This window comes from Poecilia reticulata, linkage group LG1 (assembly GCF_000633615.1).
Source record: "Poecilia reticulata strain Guanapo linkage group LG1, Guppy_female_1.0+MT, whole genome shotgun sequence".
NCBI classification, from domain to species: Eukaryota; Metazoa; Chordata; class Actinopteri; order Cyprinodontiformes; family Poeciliidae; genus Poecilia; species Poecilia reticulata.
In genome coordinates this window covers 18,962,297-18,989,025 of record NC_024331.1, presented here as the reverse complement: position 1 = coordinate 18,989,025, position 26,729 = coordinate 18,962,297, and the positions used below count along the sequence as shown (strand labels likewise).

The following is a 26,729-nucleotide window of genomic DNA, read 5'->3' as shown; positions in this document are numbered from 1 at the left end:
CCTTCAAATCCACAGCCTTTGGGGTAATTAAATAATGATGCTTTAAAGTTTTAATTTAGATTTACCCATTTCATTCCTCCTTTCCCTCCCCCCACTCAGACACACATACACAGCTGCAAAAACACACACCCAAAGAGTTATTCACAGCATGTTTTTAAGACTTCATCCAGAGAGATAGCCCTCCATGGCCAGGCTACATGGGAGGAAGAGAATGATTGAAGAGCAGAATCTCTGTCTCAATAGGCTTGAAAAAACAATACAATTATTAGTCTTTAATTAGAGCAGCCCCTCTGTGGGACGGGGGACAGACAACGAACAATAGAGGATTAGAAGAAGGGCACCCAATATGGCTCTTTTATCGCTTCGTTCAAATACAGTTTATGAATCATTCAGCTGTCCTTCGCACTTTGCAGGTAGCAGTCTGAACTTTGTGCAACATTTAACAGTCAAAATGTAAGAAAATTACCAAAATTACCTTTAAATCATATTTTTCATGCAAATCTTGCCACTAGTCCACTTTGCATGTTTTTTTATACACCTCTAAACTTTAAAGAAACAGAGTTTTGTCACTGATTATTGTCCACCTTAAGCTTTAAAGCTTTAAACTGTTGATATTCATTTTAAGTGCCCTTAATTAAAACTAAAACAGATAAAACCAGCAAAAATACATCTCATGTAGTCCTCCTGCTGTGAGTGGTCCTGAATTATTTATATTGGGAGCAAAGGAGCTGTCACTCCACATGTGTGAGAAGTCAGTCACTGTAAAAAAGGATTTTTCCATTTTTAAACAAAATGATTTGAAGTTGACAATTTAAACTTAATCTTGTATTGGCACAGTTAACATTTATAACAAGCAGTCTCAGTGATCATGTTCTAGGGAGTGTTAATTCATTCCTTAACTCAGATTTCCAAATCCAACATCATCTTTCATCAATAAGGGGAAACTCTGAGGGATAAACCAGAGCAACTTTGCTTCCTGTTACTCTGTCTCATATGTGCAGAAATAATAATTAAGTTTTCTCATAGAGACAACTTCCACATTTCCACAGACTTTTATTTACTTTGATATGCTGAGATGCAAACTTTCGCTTTGTTACTTACTTTTAGTGTATCGCTATATCACTTCTTGAGGTAAATCCAAATAATTTGTCTTGTTGTAAACCACATTTGATTTTTTTCTCCGTTCAGGAGACAGACATCACTTTGACGAGAAATTTCATGTTCTAATATCACGAGATCTCATTAAAAATCCCCTCTAAAATTCAAACGCATTTCTTTGAATTACCTACTTCTAAAACCACTATTAATAAAAATAGCTATCGACAGTCAGGAAAATTACACTGAAATCAATCTTACATTTTTTGGTTAAAAATAAAAAAAACATTTTTAATGTATCCAGACTGAATATTTCAACCAGCATAGAGAACCAACCAATTTAGCTGTAGTTTAGACTTTATACTCAGGATTACAAAGATGTGGGCCGTGGGCTGCAGTCAGTTTTACTAATGTAAATTACAGTACATTAACAGGTAGCCCGAAACATCAGCAGGCGTAAATGATGCCTGCTAGGTTTAATATGTCTCCTCTCCGGCAACTCCATGGTGTTCCCAAATAATTTCAAATACTTAAATATTGTTTATACTCATAAAATCCTCAAATATTAATACATCTAACCTAAACCGAGCCTTTGAGTTTTATATAAAAGCACAATGTCTTCAAAACACAAAATCATAAAACAAAAAATAATCCCTGGAAACCTTTTCTAAACGTCTGACCCATTAGCCTTCAGCAGCCACTAGCATCTGATGCTACGTAAATTGAGTTTCAGCTTCTGTTTGCAATCATAAGGATGTTCCAGTTTATGCTATTTTATGGCATAAAGTTAAATAATCTCAGCTAACTTCCTTTCAGACATTTACAATAAAGAGCTTTGAGTGTGTGTGTTTGTAAAGTAAATTGCTAACAGCTTCCTGTCACCTTATGAAGCATAAGAGTGCGAATGCTGGGTCCACTGTTTGTTTGAGCTGCATACTGTAATTATTATCAGTGTATTAGGATGATTATGAGTGATGAAACCATGACAAGTACTGAGATGATAGCAATGATAAATTTCCACACACTAATCATTTTCACATCTTGCTTATCAGAAGTTTGCGAACTTGCACAAACTAATCATTTCAGATATGTTCTTTTTGTGGTTAGGATCTATGCTTTTACATGAAGAATCATGATTAAAAACTATATTTTTGCTACATCATTAGATGTGAACTACAGTACTTTGTTATTATTCACCCTCTAATATTGCAGAAAATTATATGAGAAAGAAAGTGTAAATACATTCTGTAACACCTAGAAATGTTCATCCTTCCATTTTGTGTCACAGCAACACAAATCTCTAATAACAAGAGTTAATACTCCACTGAATACAAGCAAAAAGGCCTTCATAAAGGTCCTAAATGAACAGCGGGAGGAGGGAGGTGTTGAGAGGTCCAGGGGGAGGAGGAGGAAAAGAAGGGGAGACGGAAAACGGGAGGAAGATGATAAGAGGAGGGGAGTGGGCAGATGGCAGAGGTTATGCCTGGCTGAAAGGGGTAGGAGGGGGGAGAGCCTTTTCTGGGTGGGGAAGTAATGAGAGGAAACACCAAGGTCTTCCCTCACTTCCTCAAATGATGCATAAATCATCTTTAAGAACATATTAATGCACATTTTCATGCTTTGATTCATTTATAGATGTCAAATCAGCATCAAATTCATTCTCTCTTCCCACTCAAGAGCCAGCGCCTGGCTCAGCTGATTCCATACCAGCTAAAGATGTAACTTGGTGACGAACAAAATAATTGCCGCATCTGACTGACAGATAAACCCCAGTTGAAGGTAGCCCACAGATAGAGCTGAACAACAGCGTGCTGTCAGAGTCTGCGTGTGTCAGCGGCGCTGGGAGGAATGGCATGAGAGCAGAGAGATAGGGGGTCTCATTTAGTGTCGTTTAATTTGCTCCCCTCTTTTGCATCCATCCACTGTTTTTTTTTCCCCCTCTGACAGGTAATAAAAACAGCAGCTTTCCTGACAAGCCCATCTGAACTTGGACTGAATAATATAAATGCAGGGTTTTCCCACAGTGCGCTCTGTCCAAGCGTGCAGAAGAGAACCACACTGCAGACGCTGGCAGTCCCATCATGAATGAAGATTTTGGACTGTGTGTGTGTGTGTGTGTGTGTGTGTGTGTGTGTGTGTGTGTGTGTGTGNGTGCGTGTGTGCGTGTGTGCGTGCGTGCGTGCGTGCGTGCGTGCGTGCGTGCGTGGTAGGCTTAGGCATCAAGATATACCACAGTGTTAAAAAGTTGTACATTGTAGTTTCAAAACCTCACAAAAAAAGCTGCTACAACTCCCACACTTTAAAGCCTTTTTAATGACAGAGAAGGTGTCAACTTGTTTTTTTTTTTATTGCTTTTTTTTTGTAGAACAAAGAGTGGCGCATAAATGTTAAGTGAAAAAAGTGATGCATCTAATTTATTTTCCAAATAAAATTCTGAAAATCCTGTTTCCTAGTAAATAAAATTCAGTACCTTCAAAAGTCCCCTAATTAGTTAATAGAGTCCACCTGGATGTAATTTATTCTCACACCAGACAGGTGGAGAGAGGCAGAAAACAATTTCCTTTGGATATCTTGCAACGTGTTCTTTTTTTCCAAATGGGGAAAAGTTTTTGACACAACTCCCAAATGACCAAGACATTCCTGAACACCTAAAGGCCAAATAAGAAGAAACAACAAAGTTCTCCAAGTAACTCTGAAGCAGCTGCAGAGATTCAAAGCACAATTGAATACAATGTTGAAAAGTCTACTACTAACTACAATTTGCAACTCTGGCATTTATGAAAGAGTGGAAGCATTTATGAATTGTACAGAGAAATTCAAACAAATTCACCAATCAATAGTTTGCAAAGACCCCGGTACAGTAAGCGGCAAATATAGAAGAGGCTTTGGTTAGATTAGACCAAGAACGAGTTTTTGTCCAAAATGCAAAGCAGCAGCAGAAAACTTACACTGTACATTACACTAAAAGCACATAGTGAAAAATGGTTGGTGGCAGAATCATGCTGTGGGAATGACTCAAAAAAATTCTGAGGGAAAATTTGTTAAGAGGCTGCGTCCTAGAGAGAGGATCGCCTTCCAGCTAAAAGGTTTTTTTTGTTTGGTTTTTTATATATATATATAATTTATTTTCTTTGTAAAATTATTTTATAACATGTATCATTTTCCATCCACTTAATAATTATGTAGGTCTAACATGAAATCCAAACAACATTCTTCTATTATCAAAAGTTAAAAACGGTTCCAGGGATATTAATACATTTTCAAGGTGCTATATGAACACAACCATCCACAGTTGCTTACATTATGAGATTCAATGCAACAAAAATTATAAACCACAATGCTCCTCCAGTATGCTAATCTCTGCATTGCAGCCCTAACCTCTCTCCCTTTTCTCCCTCCTCCTCGTTTCCCTTTCTCCCCTTTCCTGCTTCTGCATTTCTCTGAGATCCCTTCATGCCACATCTACTTGTCTTACCTCACCGCTGCCTCTCTCCGCCCTCCTCCCCCTGTTTCTGCTGCTGCTCTCGGAAGCTGCTGAAATCCCATTCCCCGTGGGGCATGCCAAATTGAATTGGTGTGTTTATATGAACAACAGGGCCGTTGCTTTAATATACCTTTGAGTTTATGCCTAATGCCTTCCCGCTAATACCAGAGGAGCTTCAAACCTCGCTCAATACAAGCTGCTTTTGTGGAAGTCATAAAAGAGACGGAATAAAGAAGGACGGTGCTGGAGAGATACTCTGGGAGTGTTTGTGTTTGTAAACAAGGGGGAGCGAGGAGACAAGCCTGTTAATGCATCATAAAGACTTATAAGGGTACTATCACAGCCAATTTAAAAGATCAACTAACGGCATTCCTTCTTTTAGAAACCCACACACACACACACACACTCTCACACGCACACAGAGACTCTCCTCTTCCCTCCAATATGACTGAAATAGAAAAAGGGGACACAAAAAGGCAGAAGGATTTTCTTCGTTTTTTTTTTTTTTTTTAGATTAGTGAGTAATGCTGAATAAATATCCGGAGTTTTGGCTGAGGGAGTCAGTCATGCTCGTCGACTTGCAAACATCCTCCATTTTCTCCCCGTCTCCCCCTTTTCTTTTCCCTCTTGTCCCCTTTTCTCTTCTGGCCCCGCGTCAGCCTACAAAAGGCCCGCGGTTCAAAGGCAAGAAGCAGGTCTGAGACACTCAACCCAATTACTATTGATCAGTCTGCACTCAAAGAGGACAGAAACGCACTCACCTGCGCGCCCGCACACAACGACGCAAACGCTAATCTGTTTACACAGAACTAGTCCTGTAAGATTACGGACGGCTGTTTGTTCTCGGGCGATTTTAACAAATTCCAACAAAACTGGAAAACAACACTCGGTCCTATTTTTGGTTCACAACCAGATCGCACAAATTTATTTTTTATGATTCTGTTATAAACAGAAAAAAATACTTTGCAAAATGCAAAGTATTTTTTAAAAATGGTTGCTTTTCTTGATACTAATCCAGAAAAATACCCTCTCCTAAAATTTCACAAAACTGTAAAAAGTATAATTTCAGCCAAAAGTGAGACTTCCACACAGCAATTTAGAAATATAAATTTAAATAATTATGTTCTAATTTAGTTTCAATTTACTAGCTTGCCATTTTTTCTAGGATTTATTTTCATAATTTGGATTTTTACATGCAATGTTTATAGTTTTTTTTTTTTTTTTTTTTTAAACCAACTTCTTGGGGGGGGAAATATATTAAAATTGTGGTGGCTTTCTAATGAATAAAATCTGTGGAATCATAAAAAAGAAAAGGAAAAAAAGACTTAAAATGCAGTTTTCATGAGATCAGGGTCACATAAGCCACTGTGACTGTTGTTGAGTACCGGCTTGTTGGATGAACAAAATTATTCCAAATACGCAGCTCTGAACAAAAAAAGGTCGCTGCAAATTTTGCTCCAAATTCAGCATTTTTACAAATATATCTATGAGAGCGACTCGGTCTCTGAGTTCAAATCAAACACCGCTCTGCTCATCAGGGCTTTGATGAGGCAATCACCTGAACCCAACAACAATGTGCAGACGCATCACTGATGTGATCGAAAAATTAGGGCTATTCCACCAAAAAGTGATTTCTGAACTCATCTCAGATTTTGCATTTTGTTAAAACGATGAATACAAATGTGTTTTCTTAGTGTTATTTGAGGATTTCAAAGAGTATTTTCTTTTAAAAAATAATAAATAAAAAAAAACACTTATCCTTTATGGCATCAAAAAAGGTGACAAGAACAGGCTCATTTGGAATTTGAAAGAAATCTTGTTTATAGATTAAAATTGCTCACTTTACTCAAACATAACTATAAACAGTAAAATATGAAAACTTGATAGTTTTACGATGATCTTGTTTTCCAGAGCTGCATACATTAAACCAAATATTTTAACTTCTTCTAGCAACACCAGCGATGGCATCTAAGAAATAAAATGTGCAGCACTGACAACCCATTTTTATTGAAACAATTGCCAAACAGGCATGGCCTCTTATTTTTGTGCATAATTAGTCCAATCATTAACAACCCTGTATTTTTTTTAAACAGATTTAACAAACCACTTTCATATTTCTAAGTAATTCAACGGTTTCCTCAGAACTCTAAAGGTCTTTTTATTAGCACGAGTTGATGTTTTTAGGCTAACTTGCACCTCTCCGGTCTCTGCTGCGTAGCTGGTTTACAATTGCATATTGCTGGGGAACTGTATGAGGGTGCTTACATAGGAAACAAAAGGTGTGGCCTTCAAAATAAAAGCAAGATTTCCAAAATAAGAGCAGCGTATTCAGATTCGAGTGGAAAATTATTACTTTATATTTATTTGATTTTAGACTCTTGTTCAGGCCACTTTAGGACCAGATGGATCCGATAATATAGGTTTGATATTATCATAAACTTAAAAACACCTTTTTTTAACCTGACTGTAGATAATCTGACTTATTTCAAGCAGGCGGCTAAACTGCTTGAACTGCTTTAAATCAAGAAAAATCACAAAAGATAAATGTATATGTACACAAAATAATCAATATCGCTAGATGAAAAACTAGACGAGTCTTATGATAAATTTAAACCTGGAGGCATGTAAATTGGTTATAAAAAGCAGCAGTAAATACATACATCCTAGCATTATCTTAGAAGTGATTGCATCATTCCAGCTTTTTATTTTTGCAGCTTATTTTTAAACAGCAGTACCTTAAGACTATGCATAAGCCAAATGAAGTTTGAGCTTTCACTAAAATCTTTTAAAGTTGGAAAGGCTCACGGTGCATGCACACGCTCCAAAGCAGACACACAAAATCCGCCTCACATTGAGTGTGTGATGAACTCCGCGTGTTGTCTGGAAGGCTGTGCAGAAATATCAATGACTAAACTCCCCAACGACTCAGTAACTATCTCATTCGCTCTGATTTTATCCCCCAATAATTAAATTTCTTTCCCAACGCTGACTTTGGCTTTATCAGGGCACCTGCCGCCAGAATCTCAGCATTTCATTTAACCATAATCCCCCGGATAAAGGGACGGCCAGGGTGTGCTAATGCACAGGCGTGCGCGCACACAGGATCGCAAGCATGAACGAAGACTTCGGCTGAATTCATGAGTTAAACCAGTTAAACAGATCTGCAAGGAGAGTTCGTCTTTCTGATACAGAGAAAGGAATTTGGCTGAACCCCTTTCATCCCTCGTCTCTTCTCATCTCCAAGCCCCATGTTTCTAAAAGGTAGTGAAACCCAATCGAGAAGTGGGAATTTACCAGTTAATAGTTTCTCATTAAGTGCTCTAATAAATTACTTTTGATATCGCTGTTAATCAGCACAAAGTATACAAAAGCAATCGAAAGTTCAAATATGTTATTGCAATAATGAATATATCAACAAATTATAATTATATGCACCAAACGAGGTTTGGTGCATATAATTATAATTTGTTGATATATTTCTTCTATTTATGATCAATTGTCACAAGACTAAAATTAACAAAAACACAGAAATGCCTAGCTTGATATAGTTTGATGCTTTTAGCATAATTAATAACATTGGTTCAAAGTATAGCCAATTGAATTTTGTCATGCTTTTAGTCAGGCCTATTTAATCTACATCTGAACATTGTGTATTTCTGAAGGTTTTCCATTACATCTTTATGCCACATATTAGATTTATTGCTAGTATACAGTGTATAAATGATCACAAATATATAATAAAATATAAAGTATATGTAGTTTTTACAAGGATACAATGATTATGATACTATTGTTCTTCCTTAACATGTATAGAAAGTAGAAGTAGTGCATTTTAAGGGATGATATTCAGTTTGGTCTACTAATACAGATTTTGGACAATTCCAGATTTCTCTTAGAGAATATAAAAAGACACAAAAACCAGCAAACTAAAAATTATTTCCTTGCATTTGACCATGCATCAAATATTTACACTGGAAGCAAAGGAACCATCCCAATAGGGAGAAGTCGATGCAAAAATGGATTTTAACATTTTAAAACAAAGACAAATGAATTACATGGTTTGCATTTTAAACTGTTTTTTAGCACCTTATAATGTCAGACACATCTAGCGCTACCGAAACATCGGGACAGTCCCTCAGAGAATGTAGGTCTTTAACTTAACACAAATTTCCAAATCCACCATGCACTCTGACAGGACGCTCAAAAAGACAAAACAGAGCTAAGTTTACTCATATAAGCCCTGCCTTCCTGTTATCAGCTGAAAGTCTCACTCTCACGCCTTAGCAGCATGAATGAGCTGCAGACATTTTGCATCATTCTGTAAAAAAAAAAAAAAAAAGACCTTTTCCATTAAACAGCTTCTTAATTATTTGTGCTTACCCTAGAAAATGGTATTCAGTATTAGAGACGATAAGCCTCTGTCAAAAGACAAAACATACAGACAAAAACGGAACAGAAGTTTTTGGACGGAAATACTTTAAAGACCACAAAATGCTAATAAAACAGATCCCGACACTCCCAGCCTGGCAAAGCAGCAGCAGTAAAACTAGAGCCTAGTTCTGGTCAATGAATGATGTTCAGCGATGGAAGTAAGAGATGAGATAAACGAATGAATCAAAGAAAAATCAAACATTCAGATCCAAGACTTTAAACCTCGACTTAAAACCTTTTAATAAGGTAAAACTTAACTGAATAAAATGTAGAAATATCTTAAACTAACCTCTTTATGATTTAAGAGGTTGCATGCAGTTAATTAGAAATGTTACCTAATAATCTACCAGAACCTAATAGAAAACCTAATAATTGAAAATACATGAGTTGAAAACAGCAAACCTCTCAGGATAGACACCAGCACCAATAGACGTCTACAAGACGCCATATAACAGGCTAAAAAAACCAAATTCAATCGATGAGACAAACAAAGGCCAAACAAATCCCCAAAAGAAAAGAACAGGTGAATAGAAAGTAAGCATAGAAGATCAGGCAAGTACAAGACTGCCTAAAATTATAGTAAGTGCCAGTGAGGCCAGACCTGGCCCAGCTGGTCTCTGTCTGACGAGCGCCTTAATTAAGAGACGCAGGGAGAAGCCCTGGAATGGCCACATACACACCGGCGAGTGTCTCTGGAGAGAAACAACTGCTACACTTGTGTAAATGTGTGCCAAGAATCTCTCTCACTTCCACTCACACACACACACACACACACACACGCACGCACGCACGCACGCACGCACGCACGCACGAACAGCAGTCCGCTGGGACTTTGTGAAAAACACTGGCCAGCTATTATTAGGCCACCCTTTGCATACTGAGGCAAAGATGAACCCCTAGCATGTATGTGAGCTAGACGTTCTCCCTCTTATCCTGTTGACTGTTGAACTGTTCTCTTTTACGCCTGCGACGGCACCGCCAAAGGAAGACGAGAGCAGAAAAGTGAGAGACTGGAGGAGGAGTGGAAGGACGGGCAGAGAGCAGGGGAGATTTTGTGGATCTATTACTGCCTTGGCCCCCCCCGTCACCCCTCCTCCGCTCACACCTCTTCCTCCTGCTTCTCATCCCAAAAACTTATTAATATTAATACACAACCCCTCTCCCCAACCCCCCAAAATACCACCACCCTAGGCTACCAGTTAATAAAGCCCTCTCGACAACCCCTCCCAGCCCAAAAAATAAAAGAAAAAAAAATCAAAGAAAGACAATAAAGGCAAAGTTCTGCAGTCAAAGAAAAGAACAGAAATTAATACAGTCCCAAGGGACCGTCCTCTGTCCTACTGTTACCCCCACTATAATTTGATTTCCTATTAAGTGACTGCTTAATTATAATGATTATTATTGGTAATTGTAATTGACATTTTGTCCCCCACCCTCTCTTCCTCTCTTCTCCTTTCCCTGCTCTCCCTTCCCTCTCTCAGACCAAAGGAAACGACTGGTTAGGAAAATTCACCAGGGAGCGAAAAGATGCAGGGACATCTTCAGGTCAAAGACAAGCACATAAACATGAGATGCATTCATATCAACGAGGGGTTAAGGTGTTGAGGTTGAGAAGATAGATTTAATCATGTGATGCTTTTATGTGTGTTTTAGGCTCTTTTATCCTGTAGCTCGAGGGCACGATGTCTGGAGCAGGTTTTCATTCAGAGGAGTAAAAATAAACTCTAAAAATGTTATCCTCGTGGGATATTCTGCTTAAATAAAGGTTCAAGAAAAAGACAGGGATTTCCTTTTCTTCCCACCAGCCACCTCATCGCACACAGACACGTTTAACTACAGTAGAGGCCCAGTGGACCTCCATTCATTACACCTACCTCCAGGCTACAGCAACTAAGAAACACGCCGTCATCTGCTGTAGATGTGAAAGGGCCTGTTACAGATTCTGACACTTTTGAATTTTAATTTGACATTTAAAACAAAAAATACAACAGCAAAATATTACAGGGGAAAAAAAGAAAAAAGAAAAAGTCAGCCCATATTTCATTTGGAACGGTGTTCCCGCTCTGTTCAGACCTAAAGACAGTGAAACGGCGTTCCTCTGGGCCAGGCCACGGTTATTGGGCTCACCTCAGGCGTGGTGAGGCTCACACAGGCTCACCCACGTATCCACAGTTTTGTCTTAAGATGCACACACCTTCACACTCCAACACACACAGCACATCCAACCTTTAGTTTCACTAGAAAAATATCATCTTATCACAGCAACAGAATTTTTTTTTACCTAAAAACATAGAGGGGGAAAAAAGTGATATATTTATCATTTTATATTGCATTTTATATTTAAAAAATAACGAGTAAAGAAAGCATTAAAAAACAAGCGTGCATCTGACTTATATTAAAAATCAATGACATCCATGCACTGAGCATTAGTGCTTTAAAAACCGATGCCGATTGCATGCATGTGTGTGTGCGGTAAGTATTTTCTGCTAGATTATATTTAAATGCGAGCCCTTACTCACGCTGAAGAACAAACAGCCGAGTTAAAACAAATGAGCACCTGCAGCCACAACCACAGATGTCCGTGGGTGTTTTTTAGTCAAAGTTTCCAAGAAAAAAATAAATTGAGAAATTTTCATAGATTATTTTGACAGAAATTACTTTCAGACAGGATGACTTGTCCCATCCAGATGTAGATAAATGTGGTATAAATAAACTATTCGTATATCAGCATGAGACACCCAAGACGTTCTGCAGCGGGTCAGACGCAGCTGCAGCCAAAACATCCGCAACAGTTTAAAGCTGCGATAATTTAAGGATAACTCTGCTTTGAACAAAAGGAATTAGAAAATTACAATTTTGCCCCCTGTACTTTTAATAAACAATTCTTTGTCCATAATAAAAATTTATAATTATTCAAATCCTCAAAATAAATGTTATCAAATCCAGTCAAGTTGAAAATCAGTCAAGTTTCAACTGCTGTGGCTTACAGCTTCACACAAACCTCTTGAAATGTTACCGGCGCATTACAAATCTGAAACAGAAAAACACAACAAAGTGTCGTTTCACTGCATCAGAAAGCACAGCTCTGAATCCAGACCTGTGGCTTTGTAAGGAGTCACATCAGGTCAGTAGATACAAACAGAACCATCAGCCACAAACGGAGAGGAACAACGAACAAAGCTGCACATCGGTTTGCACATCTAGAAGTGGAGGCCTGTTGGAGACACTGAAGCACCTGGAGTCAAACTGTCTCACAGAACAAATATGTGGCTTTACTTTAGCTTTTCTGTTCTCAAATCACCTTCAAATAAATAAAAAATCTAACTAAGCCACATGATAAGAACAAGTGATAGTGCACTTTCTGTTTATTTATTTGTGCATCAATTTACTTATGTTTGTCTGGAACATATTTTTTCCCTTCAATCAATAAGGGATTTCTACAGTTATCCTTGACCATTTTTTTAAAAATTAAATCTGAAAAATCAAGAAATGACCAGAACTGAACTGAATCAACATAACATGCAAAATAAAATTGACAATAAATCAGAGCACAAATAAAATCTAAAATGATCCACTGAAACGTCACAATTTTTTTTAAAATAAACTGTCAGATTTTGAGCTACATTGGAAGAAAAATACAGCAAGCAGAGCAGCTTAGTCAACATTTCTATGGGAATTCATTAAAAATCACTAAATTCCTGCTGCCATTTCACGTCATCATTGTTCAAGCAAAACCTTAAGATTTTTAAATTAAAATCTGAAAGCATCACACTTTCAATTAAATCTTTACAATTTATTTTAGCTCTAAAATTAGATGTTCACAGTAATCTCGTTGGATTTGCATTTCTTCTGTAAAAACTGGATAACACAAGTCAAACTATGGCACAGCGATTTCAACAGTGTATGCATGTGTGTGTGTGTGTCTGTTCAAACACACTGTGTGGTGCTGTGGGTGTGGCGTTACACCTCGTGTGGCACTGGGCAGCCTAGATAAGAGCTGATCCTATCCATGTCTCCCTTCTGCAGCCTCTGCCCGCCCACCCACGCACCCACACAACACAAATGCACACTCAGCCACACTGACACCTAGCACAGTACCCAGCATGCCACTGTAATCGCATTTTACAATCCCGGTGCCCTGTGCATAAACACGCGCTCTCTCACTCGCGCGCACACACACACACACATATATATGCCCAATCAGAGCCATAAACACAGAGAGGAGCCAGCTAAATCCATATTCACATTCTGTATACTGGCATGTGACCTCAACATGGAGACATCCAGCAGGGGTCTCAGGCTCACACAGGCCCACAGCTGCAGCAATCAGTGCTATCATTTATATATACGACATGGGAAGAAGAGAAAAGGAGAGAGAGAAGAGATGAAGAAAAGGAGAGAAGAAGGAAGAAGACAAGAAGAAAAAAAAATAGGAGAAAATGATAGAATAAAGTAGAAAAAGAAGAAAGAACAGAAGAGGAGAGCAGAGCAGAGAACTTACCTTTTTCCTTCTGTTACAAACAATCCTCTCCAAGTTCAGCCAGACTCTCTTCGCAGCACTTACACACACACACACGAGCACGCACGCACACACACACGTTCAGGAGCAGTCTGATGAGATCGGCCACCCTGATAGTGAGCCATAGCCGATTCTCTAAGCCTCAAAGTTTGGTGTGCAATGACCAAGACAGAGGGCACAAAAAAAGCAAAGAAAACTGTGGGAGGGAAAAAAAAGTGTGACCACTGAGTGAAGTTTAACCACTTATGATTCAAGTTGAGCTGCAGCACAGCCCGCCTACACCCCGGATTCTTTCACGGGGACATAAGCGCACACCTTTTCCGGGCGGGAGAGGCACTGAACTGGATTTCGGGAAACCCTGTTCCCCATTTTTTTGTTCCGTCCGGATGCTGCTGGACAGTCAGACGGCCCTAACTCGGCCCCTTTCACTGGATTTTTTTTTTTTCATTTTTAATCAACCATGTTTTCACAGCACCACCTACCAACAGCTGCCCCGCTGACAGATAATCACACGAGTCATGAGTGCATGTATGTCAAGGCTTTTGACACAAACAGAACTGGCTTGAAGGAATAAAGGGTTTGACTGCAAAAGTATCTTAAGTGTCACCATGAAGGAGACAGAGAGAGAGAACGAGGAAGAGGATGAACGGATTCAATCTCCACAGGCGAGAGCGGGAGACTAAGTGTAGTGAATGCAATTTGATGGTAGCGCTGAGATGGGCTTTAGGCGTACAAACACCATTAGTCACTGTTGTGCGAACCTGTCACCAATACATGTAAGCAAAAGTCAACTCTCAGCATGGCATAAAAAATAATCATGGGTGCAAAGCCATACAGTCACACTGTAAATCAAACAAGCCGTATCAGAGAAGGAAAACTGTCTCTTCTCCTCTAAAATCATTTATTTTTGGACAAAGAAATCCTCAAAAGAAGGATCTAGCAACCTCAAAATCCTGTTCTGAAACAGGACAATATCCAATAGTTTCAGTCACAAAATGTAATGTTATTTATTACAATAGCAACAAATGTGACGACACAAATTATTAAAACTGAACCCCATATTTTCCTCTATAAATCTATCGCTGCAGTGCCTTAAATAGGCAACTTGACAACAGAAATTATATGACGCGAATTGAATAATAACTGCAAAACAGGACAGTTTAGAATCAATTGTAGAAAAAAACAATAATCAATCATTTTTGGGGTTCATTATTTAGAGTTTAGATGTAATCTCACTAATTCATAATTATTTTCCCCCAGTTTGTTTGAAGTGTGGCAGAAACAAGGCAACACATGACCATGCCTGCTACGGTACGCTAAAGGGTTTGCCGATAATTCTCATTAATTGGTCTTTCACTAAATTCAAGATGTTCTAACATGTAAAATGTTTTGTTATAAAATATTTCAGACTGTCATACGTTTATATTTTGCTAAGCTCAAATCCCTAAATATTTTTTTACTGGCTTTACTCAGGACATTTGAATTTAAAATAAACATTGGACCTCCTTGAAAACGTAGCCGCTGTTGCCATCTTTATGAAGTAACCCAAAGCTAAAAGTATCTTACAGTTGGAGTGTGGTATAGCACCATTTCACTGCAGGGATAATACATTTAATCTGTTTTCTTTGAAAATCTATTATTCTTGGGTTTTACACATTAGGACAGGATTATCCTCAACCAAATGCAGATTCTTTAGAAGATAGCTTGTTAACTTTGGTGCCTTTATTTCATTTGCAAGAACTACAAAAGTATAGCAGTTTTAGTTCTTATTCAAGAACCACATGTCTGGTTTAAGATAGATTTAAAGCCATTATCATATATGATTATTGAATCCACACAATGATCTGTTTGAAGAGATTAGTAGAAATATTTCCCATTTTTCCCAGTCATGATCTCCACTGTACTGGAGTAAATGGGGCTGTGTGTAAATGGATCAGAAACTGATTAAATGACTGGATTGTATTGGAATGAAATGATTGTTTGGAACTGAATGTCAACCTAATTTGATTCCATAATATATCTGGATATGAATTGGACCAGTTTGTCCTGTAAAGAGTCTGAGAAGACACTTTTTTGACTCATGTTTTATAAATTACAGCTAAATTTATCTGAAGTGTTTCTTCCCCAGTGGTTTATTAGCATCAAATGACTGAAATCAGTTATTTTAATCAACATTATAATCATAGAACATGTTAAAAAAAAAAAAAAAGAAGAAGAAAGCTGAAAAATGACATTTTTAACTCAAACGCCAATAAAAAAAAACAGGTGGTTCTGTTGTGCCCCTTCCACTGCCGGTCAGCTGACTGAAAGTTGGATTCTACACTTTTATTCTGCTTCCAATAAATAAAAATTTATTTGATTGTAAATATTTCTAAGACAGATATAATGTAGGCACAAAAATAGGACTCCTTTTGGTCCTTGTTGAGTCAAAATGGCCAATTGTAATGATCTCCATCGTATTTTTGACCAATCCTGATGATTTCATATTTTGTTTTCAGTTTGTTTATGTAGTGCCAATTCATACATATAATTTACAGGCCTTTTACAAGACCAGCAGATCCAATGAACATCCAGAAAAATATAACTAAATCAATCCACGAAGAAAAAAATGACAGGCATCAGGTGAAGAACTGTGAAATTCATTGTTGGAAAATAATTTCTACTGTGGACAGTGAAAAAAAGGCCAAGCAGGTTTTAGCAAATATGGCGGTTACTAGTACTGTATCGTTTCATAAACATCCTTAATAATCTTCTTTTAAAGGATCACTGCACACTTTGGACATCAGAGAGTATTTACTACAGCACGACTGGCTGCAAGTAAACAAGAGAGAACGTGATTATGGTTAGGAAAGACTGCAGCTTCCGAGAACACAAATATCATCAAAATCTTTGCCGAAGTAAAATCATTGTTAACAATAAGAAAACACACTTTTTTTTATGCCGAAGACACAATATACCCCAGACCGACTTTGAATTAGTCAGCAGTGAAGAATTGGGGGCACAGTTCAGGACTACTGAGGCTCGTCCCTTAATTTCCTTCCCTTTATTTCGTTTTTTTTTTTTTTGACAAAGCCCTCCCCCATCCACTCACTTTAAGTCTCCTTCCACACCACACCCATGACCCCCAATGTGCAGACATGAGGTCAAGCTCCAAAGATCACAGAGAGAAGCCAGACGAGAGGCAGAAAGACAGAGACCTAAAATCCTCCTTTCCTTCCAAAATCCAGGCCAAAACCTGCAGCCTTCCCACCAGCTCCAGACCCCCTCCTTCAGCCCAGTTGTGTGTCGAGGAGGCAGTGAGCACTCTTGCAGAAACATCAGCCCAGGGAAATTCAAATGAGGACGAAATGGTGAGGGAGACACAGAGAAAAGGGAGAGCAGGAGCACAATAGTGAGAAAATAGGATAAAAGAATGAGATGGGAGAGCGTTAGGTAGGAGGAGGAGGGGGGGAGGATGAGGAGGGCGCAGAGGAAGAGCTGGAGAGGCTGCTGAGGCTGCAGGTTAAGATAATGTGTAGATCTGAGGAGATTTGCAGGGGAACATTTTTATTCAGTTTCTGATTACTCCCACCTCTCCTCCCTCCGCTCCCTTTCCTGCGTTGTGTTTTTCCGTTTGTTTGTTTTTGGCATTAGCGTTGTGACTGTTGGTATCCACGTGGATGTACACACGCATGCTGATTAAAGCAGGAATATCTTATAAACACAAATATTCTCACACACACACGCAGGCACATATTAACACCAGACGCGTACAGGCATACTTAAAGATGCATCGGAGAGGCGAGCGACGGCGCAGTCGGTGCCAGGAATGCTAAGAGCTTACAAGTTTGTAAACATGCCGACACAGATGGTGCACATACAAACATGCATTCACACAGATTGTTCGCAGACAGGGTTTCTGCTGTGCCCGCTCCTTATCAACGTGCAGCAGGTAGACGAGGTAATTCTGGATTATTTGAGCCATACAAAATTACTTAGTGGTTTCATTTCCCTGGTCAAACATATTCCGGTGCACAGAAACGGATCAAAATGTCCAAACTTTGATCAAGAAACCCACTTTGGACAGTAGATGACTAAAAAAAAAAGGCCCACCTGTGCTGCTGCTGCTGCAAGAACCTCCTTCCACGTTGAGTGAGATGGACTGGTCTCCGTCCTGCCTCGCCTGACCCAGGATCATCCAGTTCTCCAGATCGTCCACATCAGACGAATCCAACGGTTCTGATTCAGACTCGGATTCAGAGGATTCGGAGCTGCTGGACAGAACAGCCACTGGAACAAAGAGACTCCCTTTTCTTTTCTGGGAATTCTAAATAACCAGAAAAATTACAAATAAATGGAATCAGGGCATTAGACATTAATCTACAATCAGACATTAAATAGAAAATGTAAATTCTCCACAGTAATGTTCAATGTTAGTGGAAATGGATTACATGAAAAAAATAAAATCAGCTTTAACTCCTTGGCCAATTTTTTTTTTCATTTTATTAAAGTTGCACATTCCTTTCTACAGCCTCCAAACATGTATTGTTGCCCCTGGATGTGTAAAAAAAAAAGCCTTAAAATATATATTTTTTTATTGCAGTAGCATAATTTTATTCTAAAACTGCTTAAGCAAAAAAGTATAATCTACATTTATTCAGTGAGGAAAGAAAACTCTCATTTAATAATTTATATTAACAAACTAGCTAGAGTCAGGGGGGAATTTATATTTAACATTTTAAGCTGGTCAGAATATCTACAAAGTTTGAATTACAAATCCATGACTTCCTGTTTTAGTGGGATGTAAATATTTGATACACAGGGACGTTTTTTTATGTATTAATGTTTTCACCCTTGGTCAGTAAATAACAACACAATGTCGTTATTTACCTCAGAAAAGTCAAAAGTATGATGAGTTGGTTGAATTTTTCAATACCTGACTTTACTAATATCGGTTTAAACTGTTTACAGCTCATGTTTTAATTTAAGTGTAATTGTATTATGCAATTGATTAATACATTAAAGTGTCTGTTTACACCCATTTGAGAGTAAATCCTTCATTTAAAGTAACAAATGAAGCTGGGAGAACACGTCTTCCAGATTTTATTAATTATCAGCTAATGCAACAATTTTTGTCTGATTGTGAGGTGTTTATAATACAGTTCCACAGTGTACACACATTCCTGATTTGCAGTCGAACGCCCCTTTCGCTGCTCTTCGAAACGGGCAGTAGGAGAAAGATTGTTCACCTGGAAGCTAATTGCCAGCACTGCTTGATCAGCCATTGTTTATGATCAGCCATTGTTTATGATCAGCCATTGTTTACATCTACATTTACCATGTCTGACATTTCCTAGTGCAGATTTATGACGCATGTCACACATCAATGAGGTAAAACTCGGATAAGATCCAACATGACAGTTCAGACTGCCATTAAAAAATTGGGTTGTGGGAACTAACATGAACGACATGTTCATGTTAGACATGGTAGTTGTTGTTTTACTGCATTTTAAAACACATTTCACTTGAGCTACTGAACACAATTGAAAAGAAAAACCTAAAAAAATTATGAAATACGCCCTTCTACTCTTAAATGTAATGTATGAATGCATGTTTAACTGTATCTCACCGTTTCCTCTACCTGCTGTGCGGGAGTGGAGGTCTGCAGCATCTGTGAACCTTTAGCCTTCTGAGTACAAACACTTGCATCGTCCTCATCATCACTGTTATTGTCAGAGATGGAGATGACGTCCGGGCTGGAGTCAATAACAATAACCTCCTCGAAGCGTGACGACGACAACTTTGGAGATTTTGGCTCAATTTTGCCTTTTTTCTTTTTTGCATCCTTCTTTGTCTTTAAATGGTCATCAGCAGAGGATGTGGGGTTGCTCTGTTTTGTACATCTCAGTTCTGGGTCTTTGTCTGTAGTTTTTTCAAGCACACCACCTTGCTGGCTTTCCTGCCTGTTGTTCTCTTCCTCTGCTCCAGGCTCCAGCTCGTCCAGCTCACCAGCATTTGAGGAGTAGTGGAGCTGGCTATAGAGATGGAACTCCAGCTCACTGTTGGCCTCTGACTCATCCGAGTCGCCATCCTCTTGATAGAGGTTGTCCTCCAACTCCTCACGGTCCTGATAGGCACTGTACATTACCCCAGAGGCCAGTCGAAACAGACACGCACATGAACGCAGCACAGCCGAAGGAGAGCAGTCACACCTGGGGAGTCAGAGGCTGAAGCTGCTGTGAAAAGAAGAACCGAAGAAAATGTAGATATTAGTAAAAGCATGGCAATGACAACACTCCTATTGCTTCAAATGAGTCAGAGAAAATTATTATTGTTAAAATGTCTTCAGATTCCTGTTGTTCAAGCTCTGGTGACATGTTTATAGTTGTTGGAATGTGAATCTCTGCTCCAATCTCAAGTCTTGCTGCTTCCTTAATTCCTTCCAGGTTTACCCTGAATTTAGCTGCATCCGTCTTCCTACCAACTCAAACCTCTTTCAAAAACATTTCTGTCATAAACCCATGAAGAAGAGCTCAACTGCGCATTGACCAAGTATAAATCATAAATACAGATGATATTACAAAAGCTGCAAGATTACAAAAAATATAGTCAATGGTGTTATATTGGCTACATAGCATATAAGCTGCACAGCCAATAAATTAAATAAATAAAAGAATAAATTAAAACCAGGGTTTCACAATGGCACAGTTGGTAGCACAATCCCAGCCTGGGGTCTTTCTGCATAGAGTTTGCATGTTCTCACTCCCACAGTCCAAAAACATCACTATTAGGTTAATTCGGCTCTCTAAAATATCCCTAAGTGTGTGTGTGTGTGCGTGTGTGTTGACTTGCAATGGACTGGCCTATCCAGAAAGTCCCTCGCCTCTCTCTCGTTGACCCCACAAGGATAAGCGTGTTAGATAATGGATGGGTTGATGGATGAATTAAAACCAGCTCAATAATTTCCATTTGCATGATTATTTTTTTCCCATCTCTCTCTTCCTGCCACAGACTAGATGACAAAAGACTTCAATCTGGTTCTTTGATCTCAACTATCTCCTTTCTTGAAGGGCAATTTTGTTCACAGAATCCGCTTTATTTGTTGTTTTTTTTACTTAATTTGGATATTTAAAATGTCTTTCAATTCCAGTGTTAAATGTTCGTCAGAAATTTAAGTTTATTAATTTTTGATAATGCATTATTGTGCCATTAACAGGATATTACTTGAAAATGGTCTCAAATACAACATTTATTACTTATCGCAATAACTTCCAGGACAATTTATTGTCCACCAAAATTTGTTACATAACTATGCCCAAACACACCTAAGGAGAATTTAGAGAAACCAAATAACCTGACAGTCATGTTTTTGGACTGTGGGAGGAAGCCGGAGTACCCAGAGAGAACCCACGCATGCACAGGGAGAACATGCAAACTCCATACAGAAAGACCGGGGCCAGGAATCAAACCCAGGACCTTCTTGCTGCAAGGTAACAGCTCTAAAAACTGTGCCACTGTGCAGCCCTGCCCTTCTTTCCTCAACAAAAACGACATATGGAGTTCATAAATCTTTACAACATATCTCCCTTGACCAGAAAAGTTGGCTCGCCCTTATACAGGTCAGCCAACGTTGGCCTTTGACAACCACACTTTGTGAGTCCGGGGCATAAGAAACATGTAGTGACTTCTACAACCTTCGTCGCATCAGCAACATTATTAGAAGTTTATCTCCTCCTAAGGATCCATCCTCAGCAGAGAGGGACTGCTAACATTAATTAGAGGACACTATCTTCTGGTTCTGAAACCAGGAGACCTTGTTACTAAGGCTGAGATGGGGTGGATTAGCTGCACTAAGACTTTAACTTGTAGTCTTCCTCATCAGATCTGTTCTGATAGAAAGCAGTAATGGGTCCAAATCCATCGTCAGGCTGGTGCTGATTTCAGACACAATGAAGATAAAATCCTCACCTGGTTCTGAATGACTGTGTCAGAAACTGGTAAATCTTCTTCTCAGTACATTCTGTAAAACACTGTGCTGTTAATTTTTTTAAATCTCTGTAGCTCTCTCTCACACACACGCGCGCGCTACAACACCGTCACACATACGCAGAGTGGACATGGAAAGAGCACCGGCCCATTGCTTTCTCCAGTCCTGCGTGTCTGTGCCATGATGGCTGGAGATGATTGGCCCCCAGGCCGCGCACACTGCATAAACGCCACGGTACATGGTCACAAGCCGGCCACCAGGGATTAGAGGGTCAGAAAGAAGAGTCTTACCGCCTGGTAAGGGGCGACAGTTATGTGTTCAAAGTTCAGCAGCGCACAGGGACCGGAAAGTTACAAACTACCAACAATGTTTTTCAGACAAATGTAGTGTACTCAAAGGTTTTACAGTAGTTAGGGTGAATCGAAGTGGCGATTTTTACTCAATCTGCCTAATTAAGGCACTTGTCAAGACTGTGCATAATCAAAATTAGGCATGGGCCCATTAACAGTATCAAGGTATAATAAAAATAAAGATGCAGAATCAAAATTGCTCTAATTTTTGTCGACTTAAACTAACCTTATTGAGATGCTACATAAAGTCCCAGAGTAACCAAAGTTTTCTCCGGGTACAGCACAAAATAAATCTGGTCTGCCCGTCCCTTCCCTTGTCAACTCAAATCTATAGAGCAACTAAACTTTTCCCTTGCTTACGAAGCAGGTAAGTTCTTCCCTTTATAAATATTTTGGGTGGTGAGGAAGAAATCTGAGCCAGTTGCCAAAAAAATAAAGAGGCGCCACAGAGTGTTTGCTAAGCAGTGTGGTTTTAAAACTAGTTTGCAAAATACAAGCAGAATATCTAAACCAGTCAACTGTAGGCTACTTGAGCAGATAGCCTCACTAACTCCATGTTCAGACCACAGGTATTAATGTTCAACTCAAACTATTTAAGGAAAATCTGATTTTTACCCTTTTCTCATTTTAAACAATTTAATTTTAATGTAACCATCAATGTCATGCCTTGTTCAAATTGGATCATGCTGATCCTCACCTTCTCTTGGGTCATACTTCAAGGACGACATTTGATATATGTCCAAATTAAAACCACATAAGAAGGTGGTTTGGACTTGATATAGAGGAAAAAAGGATTTCCTAAAATCCACATATAAAAAGTTGGATTTGAGAAAATTTTGGTAAAAATTTCATGCTTTTCTCCTTCAGTGAAATATAAAACAATTCTAGTTTAATTTTAGCTTTCAACACTGTTACTATTGGTAGCAGTAAAATATTCTATTCAAAGTAACAAACATAACAATTTGGCCAACTAATGGGATTATTACAAGTCAATAAATTGATATTTCACCAGGAAAGTGACAAAAAAATTAAACAACAATCACTTCATAAATTGTTTAATAAAACAATTTATGAATTTACAGCAAGGAAATTTAAATCCAATTACCGTTTCACATTTTTCACAAGCGCCACTGTAAACTGATGGCCAGAAATTAGCCCAGAAAAACCCCCACAGTGGCTGTCATTGTTCCCAAGCTACACATATCAGCTGGGTAAATATTAAGAAATTAAGAAATGTTTCCAGAGGTCATTAAAAGTTAACCAGTCCCCCCCGCAAGGTCATTTTGATTTTGTAGAAGTGGGGAGGCTGGTTGACCTTTAAACTTTCATTAATATCTTCAAAGCCAAAGCCAAATAAACATTTTTGCTGCACAAACCAGCACAAATATTGTTGAGTTGATTGACACAAAACTTGTCTGATTTGATAAGGTGGGGGGCTGGTTGACCTTCAATGACCTTCGGAAACATTTTTTTAATATCTTTATAATGACAGCTGCACAAACAAAAACTTTTGCTGCATAATCCAGCACAAACATAGTGCAAATGTTTGACATTATTTTTTTGTCTGATTTGAAGAAGGGGGGCAACTTCACTCAGGTCATCACATCTGATTCTTGTACTTTGTATGTAAGCATTAACAATTAATCATAGAAAACAAGCATAAACTAAACAGACCTTGTGAGCAGACATCCAGGAGGGGCTAAATAATCCTTATTGGTCTTATTCTTTTCTCCTTGATCATTTCTCTTGCATATATTTCTTCCATTTATTTTCTATTTTATGTAAAAAAGTTTTTACATTTATTTCCTCTGTGTAGAGTTAATCATTAGTTGTGCACCAGCTCCTATGGAACTTAAAATATGAACAAATGTATCTTCTAACTATGGGTATGACACAAACTTAGCTTCTATAATTAATGAGTAGGTGGTGCAAAAGTTGTAATGTACGTGTAATGTCAATGGAACATTAAATGTAAAAATACTGTTACATTAGGTATACATTATGAAGAAATTACACCACTTTTTGAGATTACCTCTTATTTCAAATTGCTTTCAAGTATTATAAAACACAATGTCACATTTTAGAATACATTAACCTTCTTATTTTTCAACTCTATACATTATTATCATTTGAAAGGTCCACTAATGCTTTTAATTAAGTAATTGGTTGTACAAGCCAAATAAACCACGAGAATAAACTTCAGAAAAGATTCTGCTTTAGGCAACTGGCTTTCTAGAATGCTAGGGTTAACTAAGTTATAACTTTTTATTAAAACCAAATCAACAAAGAGAGACACAATGAGCAAAAAGGGCATCGTACAGCTATTGAGATGATTTTAGTATGAATGGACCTAGCTTGGATGTGGCTTCCACTTCGAGTGGTTAACAACATGCTAGCAGGCTAATGCACTGCCATAGTTATTCTTACGAAGATATTAGCCTGTTTGAAAAGAAAGACTGTCCTAAAAAATAAACACATAAATCCTGCCATGTACATCTGAGTATTTTCAGTTTTCTGCTTATGTCTGACTGCTGGCAGTTAGCTGTTAGCACGTGCCATTGCGCTCTGAGCACGTGTACTCTTGTAGCCGGTCGGATGTAAACAAAGGAGCACCTCAACTCAAACACTCAATAAAAGCAAGATAAAAGAAAAAGCTACAGCTTCACAACTCACATCAATCATTTAGTATGTTTTATAACCAGAGTTTTGAATCAGCAGCTCACCTTTACCGACAGACTGGAGTCTTTACAGCAACTCATTTGCTCTCAGCCAGAAAGAGACAGGCACACAACTTCCGGCTTTCCGGACTGAAAATAAGTCGATTGAAAAACTGTCCGACGAAGAAACTACACACAAGTTCCTAGCAGGCATGGATTTTACGGAAATGGTCAGATTTACAATTTAGCTTCGGAAGCACCCTGGGATAAAAATTAAAATAGAAATCAACTCTCGACCTTAACTTTCGTAAAATGAGTATTACATTTTAAAAAGTTTTTTTTGTCTTTTGCAATTTTCCACAGGATGATGCCAGAGACTGCTGGCTACAACTAACTCCATGAAAACTTTTTTGTGTTAAATCTTTAAAGGGTAAAACAAAATTGTTTAGTTATTTAACTGCAGTAATGCTTATCAAGAGATTTTTTTTTTAATTACACAAAAACATATGTATTTTTTTTAAGAATTGTGGTGTTCTTGTTTTTTCAGAACACCACAATTATGTAAGGTGACTTAAGTTGTGGAAAATCACATGATTTGATTAAGGGGAAATCACACAGAGGTTGCAGTCAGATTGGAACATAAATGATTATTGAAATTCAGTGGTAAGAGAAAGGTTTATTAAATGTGAACAGATAATGTAGACATCAGTCATCTAAAACATGCAGTTTACCGGCTTTTTGCATGTCTCCATTGCTTTTTCAACACCCTTAATGGTGATGAGCTCCAATTCTTTGAGATTGGAAGATCACCTTGCCATCACTGCCATTGTCATCTCCCTCTACAGATTATTTATCTGATTCAGCTGACCATTTTTCAGAATCTATAAATGATAACACCGAAAACTGTTTTTCACTCATGGTTGGGGTTTGGGTCAATCTATTATCAACTCATTCTTCCTCGCAGTTGTGACAGAGTTTTTGTTGGTCTTCTTGACTGTGACCTGGTTTCAACGGGATCCCTCATTTCCACTTCTTCACTAGAGTTTGAGCATAGTTGATTTGGATTCTCGATCCACTGGATAGCTTTTTTAATATAATCTTCCTGTTTTATTCTATTTAAATACATGCATCATCTTGTAACCCAAAGCTTCCAGGTTGTGATCAGAATCATTATGATTTCAAAAGAATTAATATCTTTGTTTGAAAATGACTTGTTTCACCATATCTTTATCCACGAAGAAAGAATGATTTTTGTGATACCATGCATAGTTTTACATATATAGCCTGACAATCTAAAACTCTGCCAGGCTAATGTCAACTCATGAGCACAGTTGTGTCCCAGCCACTGTCAGGTGCCATAATGAAGAGACAATCAGTGTAAGTTATATCACCTTTCATTATAATATTATGACTAATCAGTGTAATTACTGACATAAAAATTAAAATAGAAGTGAATAGTTGTATTGAACCTCTTTGCTGTCACCGTCTTTTAAAAGAGAATTTTAAAAAGCATGTATTTAGCTCCATATTTTGCAAAGCAATTGTCACCAAATGTTCAACTTTTGCTCACAGAATTACAATAAATTCCATTATTAGACAGATAAAACTCCCTTGCCAAAAAGGACAGGTTTCACTTTGTCACATTTTTCTCCAGACAGAAACTCCCATGCTGTTTCTCATCCTTTTACCAGTAATTCTCCCTCTTTAATGCCCAAACATTAGGCCAGAAACTGTGCATGCATTAGTACTCACATGAACCTCCAGGCTCATTATGTGTTGATGGGATTGTACATCTATATGTAAATGTAATTCAACAGTGTGCCTACCCCTATCAGTCATATTTATGACACGCATACTACAGCAAAATTATGCAACCCAGGTTCTCATGCAGGCTGCGTAACACTTTCATCCATCTTTTTGCTCCCTTCTGCATCATGAGAACAAAGGTGAACTCTGTGTTTCCTGCTCTGACTGCCGCCGTCATAATAACAGGGAGGAAATGGCGTTAAGATAAGGAACCAGAGGCTGAATGCCATCTGAATCTTGTGGTTTTTCCATGCGTGTCATCACAGGAAAGGCCATCACAAAGTTGGATTGTTGCCTTGCAAAGGTTAGCTTGCACCTTGTGAGACAACACTATCACCTACTTTAGCTTATGTATACATCTGACACACACACACAAACTAGTTGCCTTGCATCTGTTTGATCTTGGGGCTCTTCATGCTAT

The 26,729-nt window shown here is 38.3% G+C and overlaps 1 protein-coding gene across 4 annotated transcripts in view; it reads right to left on the bottom strand.

The window, feature by feature from the left end:
* Positions 1–24,668, bottom strand: part of zcchc7 (zinc finger, CCHC domain containing 7) — a 55,858-nt gene extending 31,190 nt beyond the window's left edge. Inside the window, exons 1-3 of one of the 4 annotated variants that reach the window (XM_008412454.1) lie at positions 24,569–24,668; positions 19,138–19,744; positions 17,622–17,835 (exon numbers count right to left, since the gene is read on the bottom strand). In XM_008412454.1, the coding sequence (XP_008410676.1) occupies positions 17,622–17,835; positions 19,138–19,653 (730 nt within the window). In that variant the 5' untranslated portion in view covers positions 19,654–19,744; positions 24,569–24,668. The remainder of the gene's footprint in view (positions 1–17,621; positions 17,836–19,137; positions 19,745–24,568) is intronic. The other 3 variants (XM_008412468.1, XM_008412475.1, XM_008412461.1) reach the window with 3 other exon arrangements.
* Between the last annotated feature and the right edge of the window lie 2,061 nt (positions 24,669–26,729).